The following is a 20339-nucleotide window of genomic DNA, read 5'->3' as shown; positions in this document are numbered from 1 at the left end:
CTCTCTTTATCCCTCCTCCAGGAGTGTGTGTGCTTTTCTGTCTTTCCTGTGTGAGTGCTAATGGTTGTTGTGGTTAGTTCCAACAGTCTGGCTGTGTGTGTGTGTGTGTACTGGGCAGGACTAACAAGGCCAGATTGTGAACGGGGGAATCCAGCCTTCCTTCCATCTATCCATCCTTCTACCCCAGTAGACAGGACAACACGACACACAGCCAAATCAGAGTAATGAGATGCACACTGCCATGGGCCTGACACACACACACACATCTTGGCATGTACGCTCACGGTCCTCTATCTATCTGTTCATATGCTTTGTAAAGTATAGGCTAGATGATCCTGTTGTCTTGTATGGCTCAGTTGGTTGAGCATGGCGCCTGTACCGCCAGGGTTATGGGTTTGATTCCCGGGTCCACCCATACGTAAAATATATGCACGCATGACTGTAAGTCGCTTTGGATAAAAGCGTCTGCTAGAAGGCGCATACTGTATATACATTGATGAATGACCGTCTATACTCTTAGACTCAATTTCAATTTGCTTTATTGGCATGACGCATTGATACATTATGCCGAAGACACAATGTTACTCGCTCACTCTCACATTTCTCTGTCCATCTCTCAGCCTTTGTGTTGTAGTTTATGTCCATCCAACCCTTACGTGAGTTCTGTGAGATGAGATGCAGTACAACCCCAGCCCAGTCCCAGTGTCCGGCTCAGATTCAATTACTCCAGTCTGTTTCACGGGCAGTCCTGAAGCCTGCTCACATTAACCTCATTTAACCTGAACTAACTGGACAGAAGCCTGGCCCCTTTCTGCACACACACCCTGTAGCTGTCCAGGCCTGGAGCTGGGGAGCCAGCATCTACAGTCATATCTCTTAGCATGGCCAGGGTCTTCATGGGTCAGTGTGAGTAGGGGAAGGAGAGAGATGGAGGGGGGGGGGGGGGTGACACGGATGTTTCTCTTGCTCTGAAATGACGCATCACAGAGCTGCAACCCTGATCCAAAAATACGTCTGCTGCAGTGTGTTTGTTTGTGTGTGTGTGTGTACAGTATGTATACATTGCTTCTCCTGTGGATCAGTCCACAGAGTGAACATTTCTTTAATCACGTCGGAGCAGTGTCATACCGCATGCCTGGGCCCCGCTATCGCTGCTCACATCACAACCCCTGACACGCAACACGTCTACTGTAGCTCTCTCACTCTCTCCCTCCGCTCTCTCTGTCTGACTGCACCTGATGTGGTTAGTCACTTATTGACCGATCAACAGGAAATAATCTGTTGAGGAAATGAGAGGGTTTTCTAGATCTATTTATTTCTCTGCCAGCGGCGTGTTGAGAGCTGTGTGGAACAGCAGCCTGTTGTAATCAGACAATGGCTGTTGTTGACATGTCACACTGCTCTGTCACACACAAGGACAAAGCCATAGCCTTCTCATTCAACTACGCGGTTCTACACCGGCGTAGCCGGCCAAATGACCGACAACGTTACACATTACAGGAGCACCTGATAATGTTTATTTGAAAGGATTGCAACACTTGAACATACTCGTTGTCACATTGCGTTGTATATTATATCTGTGTAAGAAGGGGTGATTGGTTGGAGACTTGGGACAAAATATGTGTTGATTTCACAAAGGTTTACAAACCCTGGGAGCCAGTTAAACAGTCATTGTTCCCTCATCTATTCTCTCTCGCGCTCTCTCTCGCTATATATCTATTTGTCCCCCTCTCTCTCTTTCCCTCTCTCACCATCTCTCTCTCGCTGTTTCTCTCTCTCGTACAGCAACTGAACCACCCAAACGTGATCAAGTACCATGCATCATTTATTGAGGAGAATGAGCTGAACATTGTGTTGGAGCTGGCCGATGCTGGTGACCTCTCCCGGATGATCAAGGTAAGATATTTGCTGTTCCCACACAGGTCAACCTTCCTCACTGGAATCCACCCTGGTGACCTACTACCCTGTTGACCCGCTGAAGTGACGATCTCTGGTGTTGATCCACTGGCGATCCACTATAGGGATGGTCCACTCCGGTGATCATTAACAGTAGGCCGCTATAGTGATCTACTCCTATGGTGATCCGCCCTGGTGATCTTCTCTGTCGATCTACTCTGGTTGATTATTATTTTTAACTCTTATGTCAAATGTGTTTGCCTGCTGTAATCTCTCATACAGTACAACTCTCCACCAGAACCATAGTATTCACATTCTTCACTCATGCCAGTGTCAAATTAGTGGTATGTTATGTATGTATGTATGTATGTATGCATGTAAAACCCTGGGCAGAGCAGCCTCTCCATGTATAAATGATGCCTAGCCAGGGTGTATCTGAGCATCTCAACAAGCTCTTAGCACTCATTTACTGCAGCTCTCAATGTCCAACCATCCAGTGCTGTCTCACACTGCAAATTAGGACAGCACGATTAGCACTGCCTGCGAGAGATACCACATGGCAGGCTACACACACTACACACACGCGGGCACAGACACGCACTGACACACACACAGGTCTTCCTTCGCGCCTGCCTCCTGCCCTCTCTTTACATGATTTGTTTTCCTAATTGAACTGTGCCAGTCCAGGGGTTGGCATCATGACTACGAACCTCCTCGCTCCCCCTTCACTGCCCTGCCGCAATATGAAGTAAATACACCATTCTTACACTGTGGTGCCCCCCCCCCCCCCACACTCTCTCTCCCTTCCTCTCCCTGGCACTGGCCCTGACCATCTCAGGGTTCTAATCAAATCAAATGGTCCTTGATTTGCATGCACTTACAGAATATTGCATGTGCAGTTTTTTGCAGTGGAAGGCATGGAAGGCTTTCTTCTGCTTCCCCATTGACATCAAACACTTCTCTGATATGCTAATGCGGTGCAAGGGGAAGAATGGCCCACCATGCTGCCTTTGTTTTGGATGTGGGCCAAGGTCTCTCTATTTCACTCACGTGCGCCTACGCAAGCGCACACACATGGACGCACGCTGGGACAGACGCGAGCACGCACAACACACACACACACACACACACACACACACACACACACACACACACACACACACACACACACACACACACTGACAGATGCACGTGCACACACACACTTTCTTGCTATCATTCCTGTTCACTCTCTCTTTCTCAACTACTGTTCCCATTTCCTCTCTCTGTTTCTCGCTATCTTTTCCGTTCCCGTCACTCTCTCTGCACTCCATTTTGCTAGTTTTTGCCAATCAGTATCCCATCCAGCACAGCAACAAAGCTAGCTCGCCAGTCCATTTCTCAGCCGATTGGCTATTACGCTGCCCTAGCTGATAGTTTGCATAAACTTTGTCCCATCGCTCGTACCATTGATTTCCGGTAATCCTGTCGCACGGCGACTGTTTCTGTGACCTCTGAAACAGAATGAAGTCATAATCGACCGCTAGGAGCTGCTGGGAGGGTGAGGGGGTTAGGGTTGCGGGAATTGTGTGTTGTGTAGTTTGTGTGTGACTGGTTTACATATATATGTAGGAGCTATATACCAGATGTGAGCGTTTTGAACATAACCCCAAATGCCTTTTCTCTGGTTCTGAGAAGTCATGTGCTTTCCATCGCAGCATAATGAAAATGAGCAGGGGCTCGGTATGAGAAAGAAAGAGTGAGCGAGCGAGGTGAGGGGGGGTAGAAGGAAAAAGGGACCGAGAGAGGCAGAGCGAGGGGAAAGAGAGAGGTCAGGGAGAGGGTAGGGAGAGAGGCAAAAAAGAGAGAGGTCTGCATCATATTAACGATGGAGTCAAATACATACAGAGGGACTCGAGGGGCTTAGCTAGTTCGTTGTGTATGTTAAGCTTGTGTATGTTGTCTGACATTGTTGTGCTGTGTGTATCTGTGCAGCACTTCAAGAAGCAGCGGAGGTTAATTCCAGAGAGGACAGTGTGGAAGTACTTTGTCCAGCTGTGCAGTGCGCTGGAACACATGCACTCCCGACGGGTCATGCACAGAGGTACTACACACGCTCGCACGCACGCACGCACGCACGCATGCGTACACTTAAACCTCAACTTGAACTATGTACCCTGTCCTCTCTACAGATATAAAGCCAGCTAATGTGTTCATAACAGCCACAGGAGTGGTGAAGCTGGGAGATCTGGGACTAGGACGATTCTTCAGCTCTAAAACCACCGCTGCCCATTCTTTAGGTAAGACACGCACACACACAAACAAACACTTTTGTTTGACTATCCTTGTGAGGACCAAACAATTGATTCCCATTCAAACTCCTATTTTTCTTAAATCCTAACTCCTAAACCTAACCCCTAACCTTAACCCAAACCGTAACTTCTAACCATAAGCCTAACCCCTATACTTAATTGTAACCCTAACCTCTAAGCCTAAAATAGCCTTTTTCCTCGTGGGACCAGCAAAATTAAGCCAACTAGTCCAATTTTCATGGATTTACTATCCTTGTGAGGACTTATGGTCCCCACAAGGATAGTAAAACCAAACATACACACACACACCCACACAGTAAGGCGGGGATGTGTTTCATTAGCTGGTGCAGCCCAGAACCAGAACCATTTGTGTGTTATAAAGTTGGAGGGTTTAGGCCTTCTTATGGCAGCTTAGGGGCTGTCACCTCTTCATTTGCCAGTTGTCACTTCCTGTTGCCTTGACCTCTGACCTCTGACTTCTGAACTGTTGTCTGGGCGGAACCTGCCTGAAACACACCTCGCCTCTGCTGCCGGATACATAGTGATGGAAAAAGTACTCAATTGTCATACTTGAGTAAAAGTAAAGATACCTAAACAGAAAATGACTCAAGTAAAAGTGAAAGTCACACAGTAAAATTCTACTTGAGTAAAAGTCTAAAAGTATTTGATTTTAAATATACTTAAGTATCAAAAGTAAATGTAATTTAAAAATATATACTTAAGTATCAGAAGTAAAAGTATAAATACTATCAAATTCCTTATATATGGCAAACCAGACGGCATGGTTTTCTTGTTTTTTAATTTACAGATAGTCAGGGGCACACTGCAACACTCAGACATAATTTACAAATGAAGCATTTGTGTTTACTGAGTCCTCCAAATCAGAGGCAGTAGGGATGAGCAGGGATGTTCTCTTGATAAGTGGGGGAATTGGAGAATTTTCCTGTTCAGCATTCAAAATGGAACGAGTACTTTTGGGTGTCAGTGAAAAATTACATTTTCTTTACTAATGTAGTGGAGTAAAAGTTGTCAAAAATATAAATAGTAAAGTAAAGATGCCACAAAACACGATTTAAGTAGTACATTAAAGTTTTTTTTACTTAAATACTTTAAACACTGCCGATACACAGCTCCGACTGCTGTTAAACAGTGGCCCACTGGCGCGTAGTGTGTTGTTGTGGGGATTGTGCCACTCTTGTCAAAAATGCTCAGTTAACATATTCTCACACTCTCAAAAACTTGCCCGGGACAGGATTTTCTCAAATAAACATGTAATGAAAATTACCTTTTTAATTAAGAGAGAAAGTCATTACACAATTGTAAACTGTAAGACCCACACTGACAGTTTCCATTTCATTTGGAAAACACAAGCCACAGCGCCCTCTTCAGGTGGTCTGTGAGTAGGCTGCTTCTTCAGCCCCTTGGTCAGGGTGGGGAGAGGAGAGGAGCGTTTGGTTTATTCGGATCCCCATTAGCTTTTGCCGAAAAGCAGCTTCCTAGGGTCCACAAGAAAACATAACAGAGCAAGTAGCAAAACAATGATACACTGATAAATTAAAAATACAACGATATACAAATAATACAACTAAAGAATAATGTGTGTGTTAATGTGATTTCACTGTCCCTATTGTGCCATGAGATAATGTTTTATAAAGAAATGTAAAGGTCATTTTGCCGTTTGCTTCTCTTTCATTATTAGATGTTTTATACAAAAATATGATGCTTCACTGTTCAATGTTGTCATTTCACTTCTGAGTGTTTCCACTATGCTAGTGAAATAGTCATTGAAATGATTGGCAATATCGTATATAAATATAAATATAAATGACCCATCAACTTCAATGAACGATGGAGATGATTTGGGTTTTCTGCCCATGATATCACTTAAGGTACTTTAGTCTTTTCCCATTGTGTTTTATGACATTTCTTCTTCTTTTTGTTAAGTTTAGTCACAACATTTCTCAATTTTCAGTATGTCAACCAATCAGCTGAGCAGCCTGACTTGTTTGCCACCTCTTTCGCATAATTTTTTTGGACCGTACCATTTTTCAATTCGTCATCAATCCAGGGGTCTCAGTTTTCACAGCAAATTTTTCAACGTTGCATGCTTGTCAGTAGTAATTGTACAAATATTTCCAATGCTGCATCTGGATTCACTTCCTCATACACATCAGACCAACATACATTTTGTACATCTTCAACAAAACATTTTGTGTGATCTATTCTAAATTACTTTAGGCCCAAACTTTGGCATTTTGGCTTTCCTTGTTATTGCCACAATTTTATGGCCACTACAGCAAAGGGGAACTCATATTTCTCTGAAGCAAAGTTCTGCAGCGTTAGTGAAGATAGGATCAATACCTGTGACAATGGATGTCATAGATCCAACACAATTGGTATTCACTCTAGTTCGTTGAGTTACAACCTGGGTCATATTATAGGCATTAGTCACAATTAGAAGCTTCCTCTTGAGAGGACTGCTAGTTGTTAACCAGTCAATGTTCAGGTCACCCTGAAAATAGACCTCTGTGTTAACAGCACACATTATCAAGCATTGCACACACATTATCCAAATACTGACTGCTAAGACTTGGTGGCCTATAGCAGCACCCCAAAAGAAGAGGCTTTAGATGAGGCAGGTGAACTTGCAACCACAACAATTTCGACAACATTTGACATGAGGTCCTCTCTAAGCTTTACAGGAATACGACTCTGAATATACACTGAGTGTACAAAACATGAACACATTCCTAATATTGAGTTGCACCCCGTTTTGCCCTCAGAACAGCTTCAATTCGTCGGGGGGGCGTGGACTCTACAACGTGTCGAAAGTGTTCCACAAGTTTGCTGGACCATGTTATGCTTCTTGCCAGGTCACCCTCGCAAAATAGGTTTTTAACCTCAATGGTTCTTACCTGGTTAAATAAAGGTTAAATAAATGGTTCCCACAGTTGTGTCAACTTGGCTGGGTGTCCTTTGGTTGGTGGACCATTCTTGATTCACAATGGAAACTGTTGAGCGTGAAAAATCCAGCAGTGTTCTTGACACACTCAAACTGGTGTGGCTGGCACCTACTACCATACCCTGTTCAAAGGCACTTAAATATTTTGTCTTGCCCAGTCACTCTTTGAATGGCACACGTACACAATCCGCGGCTCAATTGGCTCGCTGCCTAAAAGTCCTATGTCATGGAAAGAGCGAGCGTTCATAATGTTTTGTACACTCAGTGTATACAGCAACACCTCCCCCGTAGGCATTCCTGCCTTTTCTGCAGATGTTATATCCTTGTATTGCTACTGCTGTATCATCAAAGGAATCCTGTTAGTGAGTCTCCGAGATGGCCAGTATATCCGATCTTAGCACGTTATTGATTTCATGAACTTTTCTAAGGCTACATGTATTAATATGGGCTGTTATTAGCCCTTTTCTGGGTAGCTTATCGGAGACAGACATAATATGGAGGAAAAAATATATACAACATAAAAACATTGTTTGGCTAATAGTCAGTCAATAAGGTATTTATGAGTGCATGTGTGTGATGTTGGGCTGAAGCTACTGACCCGGAAGCTTGGCTCTCTCTCTCTTCCCAGGTTTTTTGGGAGGGAGGGTGGACAATGAGCTTGTCGTAGCGGATGTAATCAATGTCCACACGCTCTCTGTCAGCTTCCATAGCTGGGATAAGATCTTTCCGCCTCTGGCGCACAGCTTTAGAGAAGTCCTCGTTGAGGAAGATTGGGGGGGGGGGTTCGAGAAGAGCAGAGTGGTTCAGAGGCTAGTTTCTCCACAAAGGGTTAATCTCCCCCACGGGCATGGAGACCCAGAATCCATCCATTCCCTAAAGCCTCTCTTCTCCTCTCCGGCCCTCACCTTTCTCTCCATTGCTCTCTCCCTGTCTCCTGCTGCCTCTTTCTTTCTCTTTCCCTCTCCCTTTTTTTCCCTCCTTTTTTCTTTTCCCATCTCTTTCTTTCTGCCTCACTGTCTGTCCATGTCTCTTACTCCAGCTCTCCGTTCTGCTCTTGCTCCTTCTCCTCCATTCTCTCCTCCCCCCAACACATTTTTCTCACTCTCTCCTTCCTTCCCTTGCTCACCCTCCCTCCCTTCCTCTACCGCCGTCTCTTTGGGAAGATCTCAATTGCGTACTCCTCGTGTCGTCTCTCCTCGTCTTCTTCTTGAAACCCATTGGACGCGAAGCCCCTCTGACCTTCTCCTCCATTGGGTTTTGAGAAGGTGAGGAGAGAGGACGCCCGGAGTAATCAATTGAGATTCTTCCTTTATCTTTCGACATCGACTTTCTTTCCTGCCCCCTTTCTCCCTCCTACCCCCTCTTCCCCCCCCCCCCCCTTTCTCTCCCCCTAGCCCTCTTCATCTCTCATTCCCTCTCTCCCTCCTTCAATTCCCCTTTCTCTCCTTCTCTCCCCATGTCTCTCTCTGCATGGGGGCGGTAAAGTTTGTGTGTGTGTGTCTGTGTGGGGTGGGGTGTAATAAGTCAAACCACCCCAGTAGAGCAGGGAGGTGCTGGCTAGATGGAGGTCCAGGCTTAGAGTCTGTCAGCTTTCTCGCTCTATCTCCCTTTCAACTCAGCACACACACGCACACACACACACACACAGACAACACGCATAGGTTCCATCCATAGATTGCTACCATGACAATATTCTCTTCTCTTCCCCGAGAATGCCACTCAGTTGTCTTAACAATTTCTAATAATGGAACTCAATCCCAACATGACTTCTAGTTTATCCGCATGAATAAATGATTGTGTTTTAATTGGGAATGAATGAATGCTGACTGAGGCACTGTTGCTCTGCTCCTCAATACAACTATTAGCATAAGAGAGGGTGATGATCTTTAATCAGCTGGTAATGAATGTTAGGGGAACACTGTTCAAACAGCACCAGGAGACCTCCGTAGAAACGCACGCACGCAAGCGCGCACACAGGAACGCATGTGCGCATGCACACACACACCACCAACCTGATGACCTGAGCTCTCGCAAGCCAGCTCTCTCTCTCTCTCTCTCTTTCTGTCTTTTCTCTCTCCCCCTCTCTCCCTCTTTCTGTAGTTGATGGTGGAAGTGAATGATGATTTTTAGAGTTATAGGTCACCATTCATTATAGAGACCTCACATTTACAGATAAAGAAATATTTTCGCAGCCCAATTAAAAACCACACTCTAATAAAGAGTGCTCACTTTCAATTCTGCACTGAAAGACATCAACTCTTATAGAATTCCCCGTAATAGGTTTATTAAAACTAATTTACATTATACATTGGAATATTTCCCCTTAACATGTTAATGTGTGCGTTTGTGGACGTGTTTAACTGTGCTTGTGGGCCAGATGTCCCCACAAGAATAGTAAATGAACAAACATTTGACCAACTGGGGACATTTTGTTAGTCCCCACAAGTTCAAATGCTATTTGTAAGGGGTTTAGGGTTAAGGCTAGAATTAGGTTTAGGATTATAATTATGTTTAGGGTTAGGAGCTAGGGTTAAGGTTCGGTTTTCGGGTTAAAGAAAAAGGATTTTGAATGGGATTGAATTGTGGCTCAAAAGCATTAGGAAGGAAATAAATTAAACAAATTAACTTTTAACAAGGCACACCTGTTAATTGAAATGCTTTCCAGGTAACTACCTCATGAAGCTGGTTGTCATCAAGGCAACGGATGGCTCCTTTGAAGAATCTCATATATAGAATATATTTTGATTTGTTTAACACTTTTGTTTTTGGTTAAGACATGATTCCCTATGTGTTATTTCATAGTTTTGATGTCTTCGTTGTTATTCTACAATGTAGAAAATAGTACAAAAACTCTAAGAGTAGGTGTCCAAACGTTTGATTGGTACTGTAGCTAAACCACCTGTATTTGACATATGTATTTGGTCTCTCTATCAGCCATCTTCTCCCCAATCAGGCCCACTAGCGCTCTCTGTGGTGTGGCAGTGTAACTACACCTATCTGTACATGATCTGTGTGATTGTACTATATGATTGTGTGGTCTGGAGCTGGGCCAGGCAGCATGGCATTGAGTTTCAGAGCCAGAGTGTAATGTCTGTTTGACTCCTGTTTCTGATCAATGATGAGGTATGTTAATGAGAGCTGAACCAGAGCTGTGATGTAGTGGACTAGCAGTTCGCATGCATGTGTGTGTTTGTGAGATCTCTTGGATCTCTTTTTCTGCCCTTCTCACTCTCTCTCTGAGGTTGTGTGTGTTGGGACATATGTGGTGTGCTGGAATGGCTAGGTTGTGAGAGGCAACAGGCTAATGTCTCTCTCTCTCTCTCTCTCTCTCTCTCTGTCTGTCTGTCTGTTCCAGTGGGGACCCCGTACTACATGTCTCCAGAGAGAATACATGAAAACGGATACAACTTCAAATCTGACATCTGGTCGCTAGGCTGCCTGCTCTACGAGGTAACGTATACACATATACTGCACTGTGGCATACTGTACACAGAAAGCCATACCCACACACATTACTGGGACAAAGGTGGATGTGAGAGCTGTTGTGTGTTTGAAGCTAGCGGGGAATTCACAGTGACATGCCCATGTGGTGCAGATCAACTGGGTGGTTGTGCTGAGCACTGATACTGACTAGTAAAATTACCCTCTCAGAACCCTTTCCACCTTACAGACCACATGAGAGAGGGGGAGAGCGAGGGGGAGAGCGAGGGGGGACAGGTCTTACAGGTGTGTGTGTGTTGGATGTAAGGATCTTGAATGTCTGTGAGGGTCATACACGTGTGTTTTGAGAGAACATACATGTTTCAGTGTTATGCCTGAGGTTCTAGATGGGTGGAAGACAGACAATACCTGGCCATTGTCTCTCTGTCTGCATCTCCTATACTGTTTGATGGAGGATCGTGTGTGTGCGTGCCCACATGCATGCATGTTTGTTTGTGATGAGGTCACCCCATTATATTCACCTGACCTTGCCCACCTCCGGCATTGTGGTAACGGGACGATGCCTAGTTGCCGGGGTGGTCTCCCTTGGTGACCGGGAGGGCGCGACAACAGCAGGTTGGAGATTGATGATGGCGCCGGAGAGGATGGCTGCCGTTTTATTGGCTCTTAACCAACTGGCCACTAGGAGCGCCACCTGAGGTAGAGTATCTCATTATAAGCTGTAGACCACACCATCTACCAAGAGAGTTTTCATCTGTATTTTTCGTAGCTGTCTACATGCCACCACAGGCCGATGCTGGCACTAAGACCACACTCAAAACCCTTTACTCCAAACACAGAGACGCGTGAAAAGCTCTCCCTCGCCCTCCATTTGGCAGATCTGACCATAATTCTATCCTCCTAATTCCGGCTTACAAGCAAAAATTAAAGCAGGAAGCACCAGTGACTCGGTCTAAAAAAAAAGTGGTCAGATGAAGCAGATGCTAAACTACAGGACTGTTTTGCTAGCACAGACTGGAATATGTTCTGGGGTTCTTCCGATGGCATTAAGGAGTACACAAGACAAACTAAACACCTTCTTTGCCCGCTTTGAGGATAATACCGTGCCAACGTCGCAGCCCGCTAACAAGGACTGTGCCCCTTCTCCGTGGCTGACGTGAGTAAAACATTTAAACGTATTAACCCTTGCAAGGCTGCTGGCCCAGACGGCATCCCTAGAGTTGTCCTCTGAGCATGCGCAGACCAGCTGGCTGGTGTGTTTACGGACATATTCAATTGCTCCCTATCCCAGTCCCCACATGCTTCAAGATGTACACCGTTGTTCCTGTACCCAAGAAGGCAAAGATAACTGAACTAAATGACTACCGTCCCGTAGCACTCACTTCTGTCATCATGAAGTGCTTTGAGAGACTAGTCAAGGATCATATCACTTCCACCTTACTGGCCATCCCAGACCCACTTCAGTTTGCATACCGCCCCAACAAGTCCACAGACGATGCAATCACCATCATACTGCACACTGCCCACTGCCCTATCCCATCTGGACAAGAGGAATACCTATGTAAGAATGCTGTTCATTGACTAGAGCTCAGAATTCAACACCATAGTACCCTCCAAGCTCATCATCAAGCTGGAGGCCCTGGGTCTCAACACCGCCCTGTGCAATTGTGTCCTGGACTTTCTGACGGGCCGCCTCCAGGTGGTGAAGGTAGGAAACAACATCTCCACTTTGCTGACCCTCAACACTGGGTCCCACAAGGGTGCGTGTTCAGCCCCCTCCTGTACTCCCTGTTCACCGACGACTGCGTGGCCATGCACGCCTCCAACTCAATCGTCAAGTTTGCAGGTGACACAACATTAGTGGGCTTGATTGCCAACAATGACAAGACAGCTCATAGGGAGGAGATGAGGGCACTTGGAGTGTGGTGTCAGGAAAACAACCTCTCACTCAACGTCAACAAAACAAAGGAAATGATCGTGGACTTCAGGAAACAGCAGAGGGAGCACCCCCCTATCCACATCGACGGGACAGCAGTGGAGAAGGTGGAAAGTTCCCCTGCGTACACATCACGGAAAAACTGAATTGGTCCACCCACACAGACAGTGTGGTGAAGAAGGCGCAACAGCGCCTCTTCAACCTCAGGAGGCTGAAGAAATTTGGCTTGTCACCCAAAACCCTGACAAAATTTTACAGGTGCACAATCGAGAGCATCCTGTCGGGCTGTTAAACAGCCTGGTACGACAACTGCACCTCCCTCAACTGCAAGGCTCTCCAGAGGGTGGTGCGGTCGGCACAACGCATCACCGGGGGCAAACTACCTGCCCTCCAGGACACCTACAACACCCGATGTCACAGGAAGGCCAAAAAGATCATCAAGGACAACAACCACCTGAGCCAGTGCCTGTTCACACCGCTACCGTCCAGAAGGCGAGGTCAGTACAGGTGCATCAAAGCTGGGACCGAGAGACTGAAAAACAGCTTCTATCATAAGGCCATCAGACTGCTAAACCGCAATCACTAACTCAGAGAGGCTGCTGCCTACATTGAGACCCAATCACTGGCCACTTTAGTAAATGGATCACTAGTCACTTTAAACAATGCCACTTGAATACTGTTTACATATCTTACATTACTCATCATATGTATATACTGTATTTTATACCATCTATTGCACCTTGCCTATGCCGCTCGGAAATCGCTCATCCATATATTTATATGTACATATTCTCATTCACCCCTTTAGATTTGTGTGTATTAGGTAGTTGTTGGTAAATTGTTAGATTACTTATTAGATATTACTGCACTGTCGGAACTAGAAGCACAAGCTTAAACATCTGCTAACCATGTGTATGTGACCAATTAAACATTTCATTTGACATCAGTCACTGGCTTCATCAATAAGTGCATTGATGACGTCGTCCCCACAGTGACTGTACGTACATACCCCAACCAGAAGCAATTGATTACAGGCAACATTTGCACTGAGCTAAAGGGTAGAACTGCCGCTTTCAAGGAGCGGGGCTCTAACCTGAAAGCTTATAAGAAATTGTACATATTACCTTAATTACCATGACACCGGTGCCCCCGCACATTGACTCTGTACCGGTACCCCCTGAGTATAGCCTCACTATTGTTATTTTACTGCTGCTCTTTAATTATTTGTTACTTTTATCTTGTTCTTTTTTTTAGGTATTTTCTTAAAACTGCGTTGTTGGTTAAGGGCTTGTAAGTAAGCATTTCACTTTAAGGATGTGACATGTGACAAATACAATTTGTTTCGATTTGGTCACATGTAGGTCAATATGGTGGTCTACCTGCACCCACTCCCCGGCCCAGACCTACCGATTGTAAGATGGCATGGCGCCAGAGGGGATGGCGGCCGTTTTATGGGCTCTTAAACAACCGTTCTATTTACATATTTTTTTCTCATTGTTTAATAACTTATTTTGTACATAATGTTGTTGCTACCGTCTCTTCTGACCGAAAAGAGCTTCTGGACATCAGAACAGAGATTAAAGCAGGAAGAAACAGTGACTCAGTCAATGAAAAAATGGTCAGATGAAGCAGATGCTAAACGACAGGACTGTTTTGCTAGCACAGACTGGAATATGTTCCGGGATTCTTCCGATGGCATTGAGGAGTACACTACATCAGTCACTTTCAAGGAGCGGGACTCTAACCCGGAAGTTTATAAGAAATCCCACTATGCCCTCCGATGAACCATCAAACAGGCAAAGTGTCAATACAGGACTAAGATCAAATCATACTACACCGGCTCTGACGCTCGTCGGGTGTGGGAGGGCTTCCAAACTGTTACAGACTACAAAGGGAAGCACAGCCGAGAGCTGCCCAGTGACACGAGCCTACCAGACGAGCTAAATTACTTCTATGCTCGCTTTAAGGCAAGTAACTATATGCGTGAGAGCATCCACTGTTCCGGACGACTGTGTGATCACGCTCTCCGCAGCCGATGTGAGTAAGACCTTTAACCTCTCTGGGATATGTGGGACGCTAGCGTCCCAACTGGCCAACATCCAGTGAAAATGCAGAGTGCCAAATTCAAATAAATTACTTCTATGAAATCACACATTCAATATACCAAATAGAAGCTACACTTGTTGTGAATCCAGCCAACGTGTCAGATTTCAAAAATGCTTTACGGCGAAAGCAAACAATGCTATTATCTGAGGATAGCACCCAAGCAAACAAACACAGACCATCATATTTCAACCTTTCAGGCGCGACACTAAACGCAGAAATAAAGATATAGTTCATGTCTTTGACGAGCTTCTTCTATTGGCACTCCAATATGTCCCATAAACATCACGAATGATCCTTTTGTTCGATTAATTCCGTCGATATATATCCAAAATTTCCATTTATTTGGCGCGTTTGATCCAGAAAAACACCGGTTCCAACTTGCACAACGTGTCTACAAAATATCTCAAAAGTTACCTGTAAGTTTTGTCCAAACATTTCAAACTGCTTTTGTAATACAACTTTAGGTATTTTTTTTACGTAAATAATCGGTAAAATTGAAGACGGGATGATCTGTGTTCAATACTTGAGGAAAATAACGTGTAGCTAGCCTCTGTGTAACGTGCCTCTAACAAAGAGTACACTTCCCTCCAGCCTCATTCTGAACAGTGTTACTTCTTCATTTCTCAAAGGAAAAACCTCAACCAATTTCTAAAGACTGTTGACATCCAGTGGAAGCGATAGGAACTGCAAGAAGGTCTCTTAGAAATCTGGATTCCCAATGATAACTCATTGAAAAGAGTGACCTAAAAAGAAAATCTGAATGGTTTGTCCTCGGGGTTTCGCCTGCCAAATAAGTTCTGTTATAGTCACAGACATAATTCAAGCAGTTTTAGAAACTTCAGAGTGTTTTCTATCCAAATCTACTAATACTATGCATATCTTAGCATCTGGGCATGAGTAGCAGGCAGTTTAATTTGGGAACACTTTTCATCCAAAATTCTGAATGTTGCCCCCTATCCTAGAGAAGTTAAACAGGTCTACATTCAAAAGGCCGCAGGGCCAGACGGATTACCTGGACATGTACTCCAAGCATGCGCTAACCAACTGTCTTCACTGACATTTTCAACTTCTCCATGTCTGAGTCTGTATTACCAACATGTTTCAAGCAGACCACCATAGTCCCTGTGCCCAAGAACACTAAGGTAACCTGCCTAAATGACTACCGACCCATACCACTCATGTCTGTAGCCAAGTGCTTTGAAAGGCTGGACATGGCTCACATCAACACCATTATCCCAGAAACCCTCAACCCACTCCCTTGTACTCCACACTGCCCTTTTCCATCTGGACAAAAGGAACACCTATGTGAGAATGCTATTCATTGACTATAGCTCAGCATTCAACACAATACTGCCCTCAAAGCTCATCACAAAGCTAAGGACCCTGGGACTAAACACCTTCCTCTGCAAATGGATTCTGGACTTCCTGACAGGCCGCCTCCAGGTGGTAAGGGTAGATAACAACACATCCGCCTACTCTGATCCTCAACACAGGGGCCCCTCAGGAGTGCGTGCTCAGTCCCCTACTGTACTCCCAGCTCACTCTCGACTGCACAGCCAGGCACGACTCCAAGACCATCATTAAATTAGCCGATGACACAAGAGTTGTAGTACATCACTGGGGCCAAGCTTCCTGCCATCCAGGACCTCTGTACCAGGCGGGGTAGGTCAGAGGAAGGCCCTTAAAATTGTCATCTAGTGTTCTCTCTGCTATCGCACGGCAAGCTGTACCGGAGCGCCAAGTCTAGGTCCAAGAGGCTTCTAAACAGCTTCTAACGCCAAGTCATAAGACTCTTAAACATCTAATCCAATGGCTACTCAGACTATTTGCATTGCCCCCCCTCCTCCGTTACGCTGCTGCTACTCTCTGTTATTATCTATGCGTAGTCACTTTAATAACTCTACCTACATGTACATATTACCTCAATTACCTCGACTAACCGGTGCCCCGGCACCTTGCCTTGACTCTGTACCGGTACCCCCTGTATATAGCCTCGCTATTGTTATTTTACTGCTGCTCTTTAATGATTTGTTACTTTTATTTCTTATTTTTTTTGTATTTTTCTTAAAACTGTGTTGTTGGTTAAGGGCTTGTAAGTAAGCATTTCACTGTAAGGTCAACACCTGTTGTATTCGGTCATGTGTCAAATAACATTTGATTTGATTTGACATCATGTTAGCATTATCGGCTCACACACAAGAACAAGTTTCCTCTCTGTCCTTCCCTCCCTGTTACTCTCCAACTCTCCCATCCCTAACCGTTGGTCGTCTCTAACGTGCGCTAATGTGATTAGCATGACTTTGTAAGTAACAAGAACATTTCCCTGGACTTAACCATGTTTTATATGGGCAGAAAGCTTACATTCTTGTTAATCTAACCGCACTGTCCAATTAACAGTAGCTTTACAGTGACAAAAATACCATGCTATGGTTTGAGGAGAGTGCACAACAACAAAAAACTTTTATCATGGCAACTGGTTATTTACCTCTGAAGGGAAATAATGTACTTACATTCAGTAATCTTGCTCTGATATGTCATCCTGAGGGTCCCAGATGTCGGAACTGGGTTCTACAGTTTGAACCCCTGCTGTGTCTTTCCCCCTCCATCTAGATGTGTGAAGGTTAATGTCTTTTCTGTAGGGAAGCTAATTATCCATCATTTATGACATTCCTGGAAGTGTGTAAACATTTTTTTTTTTATTACCATATCATTTTTGTATGTTCTCTATAGGTATGTACTTAAAAATGTATCAGTTGACCAATTTGGTACGTTTGGGTAGACTTGATACAACATTTTGAACAGTAATGCAATGGTTCATTGGATCAGTATAATGGTTTACACATACACTGCTGTCATCTAGTGGTCAAAATCTAAATTGCACCTAGACTCCTAAGTGATATAATAGCCTTTCTCTTGCATTTCAAAGATGATGTAACCAACATTTTTTGGGGAAAAGGCATGCTTTTTTTCTTTGTATTATATTTTACCAGATCAAATGTGTTATGTTCTCCTACATTAATTTCACATTTCCCCAAACTTCAAAGTGTTTCCTTTCAAATGGTATCAAAAATATTAATATCCTTGCTTCAGGTCCTGAGCTACAGGCAGTTAGATTTGGGTATGTCATTTTAGGTTGAAAATGGGAAAAAAGGGTCTGATCCTTAAGAGGTTTTAAAGTTTTACCATCAACATGAACACACCAGTTTAAAGTCTTGATGTCTCTCTCTGTTGGACCACGTGTTTCTGTTTGAAACCACTCTCCCCTCACTTCCCTCACCTCCCTCCCTTCAAATATAGCTTTATGCCACTGGGTGTTTGACCTTTTTAAATGGGACACATACAAGATGAGAACATGCTAAAGATTGTTAAGAGATCTTCCATGTCCCTGTTGTGGGACATGGTGCAGCGATCTAAGGCACTGCATCTCAGTCCCTGTTTCCGGCCATGATTGGTGAGTCCCATAGGGCGGCGCACAATTGGCCCAGCGTTGTCCGGGTTTGGCCCGGGGTAGGCCGTTATTGTAAATAAGAATTTGTTCTTGACTGACTTGCCTAGTTAAATAAAGGTTAAATCAAATGTTTTAATATATCAGTCATAGTAAGTACATTTTTCCTCTCATGTTAGATAACAGCTATAAGTCCTTAAAAGCCCCTGGTCTACTGTAGGTCTGCTGTAAAAACAGTTTCATTTCACATTAACTTAATTTCACTTTAACTTTTAACATATATTTAGAAAGGCTTCATATAGTATTCCAGTGTTAGTTATCCACTGAGCTTTACCTTTGTGCCTGCTCTCCCCACTCCTCTCCCTACTGTCAGAGTTTAATGTAATAGCTTAGTGAATTAATTTGTGTGTACACGAGTGCTCGTGCACACTCACATTCTCTCCCTTTCCCTCTCAGCTAGGCCTGCAATAATTAATACAGTACATTAATACAGCAGATTAGCGGACATAAACGTTCTGTTTTCCCACATCATTTGTCACGTTCTATGACTACGGAAAGAAAAATGAAAGAAAGAAAGAAAGTGATTGCATCTGAAATGTAGTTCTTTACAACAGTTGAGTCAGGAGGGAGAGGGGGAGAGCTAGATAGATAATAGAGAGGGATTAATGCAGAGGGATCAATATTCATTAAGAGAAGCTAGACCTCCTTATACATTCTCTTTAACACGGCAAGGGCCTCATGCTTACACACGAGCTGAACTATAGAGGACACACACGAACACACACACGCTGGACAGCTAGAGGGTAGAGGAGGAGGCAAAGAACCAGCGAGAGAGAAATTGAGGTGTGTGTGTATGTGTGCGTGCCACTAGCAGCCCCTTAGACAGACAGACAGCAGGCGTGCGTGTGCGGAAGACGACCCTGGAATACCAATGAGCTGACCCCCCCCCCCCCCTTCCTCCCCCCCCACACACACACACACACACACACAGGCCCCGGAGGTCATAGAGCGAGTCAATCATTTCGCCCAACCTGAAATGAGCCTGTGTGTTCGTGTGTGTGCAGGGCCGGCAGCTGTCAGGGGCCAGGAGTAGCAGACATTAATGAACCAGATGAATAGTGCAAAAATTCCCAAATACAAACAGGACAGTTGACATTTTTCATCTGTCAAAAGAAGAAGATTCATGAAAATACCAGGGTCCTTGTTTAACCCTTTACTGGCTACAGCTGCTGCCTGCCTCCCCCTCCTTTCTCTGTTTTTCTCTCTTCTCTCTCTTTCTCCTCTCTCTCTCGTTAGCTTGCTCGCTCTCTCTCTCTCTCTCTCTCTCTCTCTCTTGGAATACATGCAGTAACCCTACATATCCCCCTGCCACACACACTGTGCTAGTGTGGGTAAGTGATGGTGCAGCGGGGGGAATGTCCAGGGGAGAGACTTCCTGCTGAGATTCTAGCACAATCATCCTTATTTCTCATTGGCCGATGTGACAGAGGCTGTCTTAACTATATCCAACACTCATTGGGCTCCTTGATCTCTATTTTATCTCCTCCTGTTGGCACTCTGAGATGGAGGGACGGGCCAAGGGATGGAGAGAGGGGTATATAGTAACTGCTTCAGTGGAAGCAATGGGTCTCGTTTTCTATCCTCCCCTCGTTGCTAGGCAATTTCCCATTTGCTTGATGAAGCGGTGGTAAATTATAAAGATGGTGTGAGGAGGAGAGAGGACAGGGGGAGAGAGAGCGTAACATCTGGAGGAGAAGTGACGCCAGTCTCAATGGCTACTTCTGCTCATGTCTGCCTCTCCTCTCCCAGCTCTTCCCTGCCTCCCCCCTTTCTCCACCCTCCCTATAGCCTCCTTTACCCACGCCCCCTCCTTCCCCTTTCCACCACTCTTCCTCCTCTTTGTGGCTACAGTCTTCATACTGGAAACAGAGAGATAGAAATGGTATGCACAAGTTCATCTAACTCTGGGGAAGTAGATAAAGGGCCTCATTGCCAAAATCCCGATATATCCCTTTAAGTCCCATGGTCATTGAGAAGGCCAAATTCAGATAGTGCAGTAGTGTGTTATTTTGTCTTCCACTAAGCAGAGAATGTGTGTAACTAACTTATCTCTCTCTCCCTCCCTCAGATGGCAGCTCTCCAGAGCCCGTTCTATGGCGATAAGATGAACCTGTACTCTCTGTGTAAGAAGATAGAGCAGTGTGACTACCCTCCGCTCCCTTCCGACCACTACTCTGAAGAGGTAATGCTTCAACATTCACT

The 20339-nt window shown here is 44.8% G+C and overlaps 1 protein-coding gene and 1 long non-coding RNA gene across 6 annotated transcripts in view; one reads left to right on the top strand and one right to left on the bottom strand.

Moving 5' to 3' along the window:
* Window positions 1–20339, top strand: part of LOC129855640 (serine/threonine-protein kinase Nek7) — a 193768-nt gene that overhangs the window by 133360 nt on the left and 40069 nt on the right. For all 5 annotated transcript variants that reach the window (XM_055923516.1, XM_055923515.1, XM_055923517.1 and 2 more), the window contains 5 exons: window positions 1786–1896; window positions 3871–3979; window positions 4068–4175; window positions 10505–10599; window positions 20206–20319. In XM_055923516.1, the coding sequence (XP_055779491.1) occupies window positions 1786–1896; window positions 3871–3979; window positions 4068–4175; window positions 10505–10599; window positions 20206–20319 (537 nt within the window). The remainder of the gene's footprint in view (window positions 1–1785; window positions 1897–3870; window positions 3980–4067; window positions 4176–10504; window positions 10600–20205; window positions 20320–20339) is intronic.
* On the bottom strand, window positions 4970–8443 carry LOC129855642 (uncharacterized). The gene is made up of 2 exons (XR_008759530.1): window positions 7748–8443; window positions 4970–5683 (listed from the first exon to the last, which is right to left on the bottom strand). It is a non-coding gene; the product is annotated as an uncharacterized LOC129855642 (long non-coding RNA).

This window comes from Salvelinus fontinalis, chromosome 5 (assembly GCF_029448725.1).
Source record: "Salvelinus fontinalis isolate EN_2023a chromosome 5, ASM2944872v1, whole genome shotgun sequence".
NCBI lineage: Eukaryota > Metazoa > Chordata > Actinopteri > Salmoniformes > Salmonidae > Salvelinus > Salvelinus fontinalis.
This window is presented reverse-complemented; position numbering and strand designations above follow the sequence as displayed.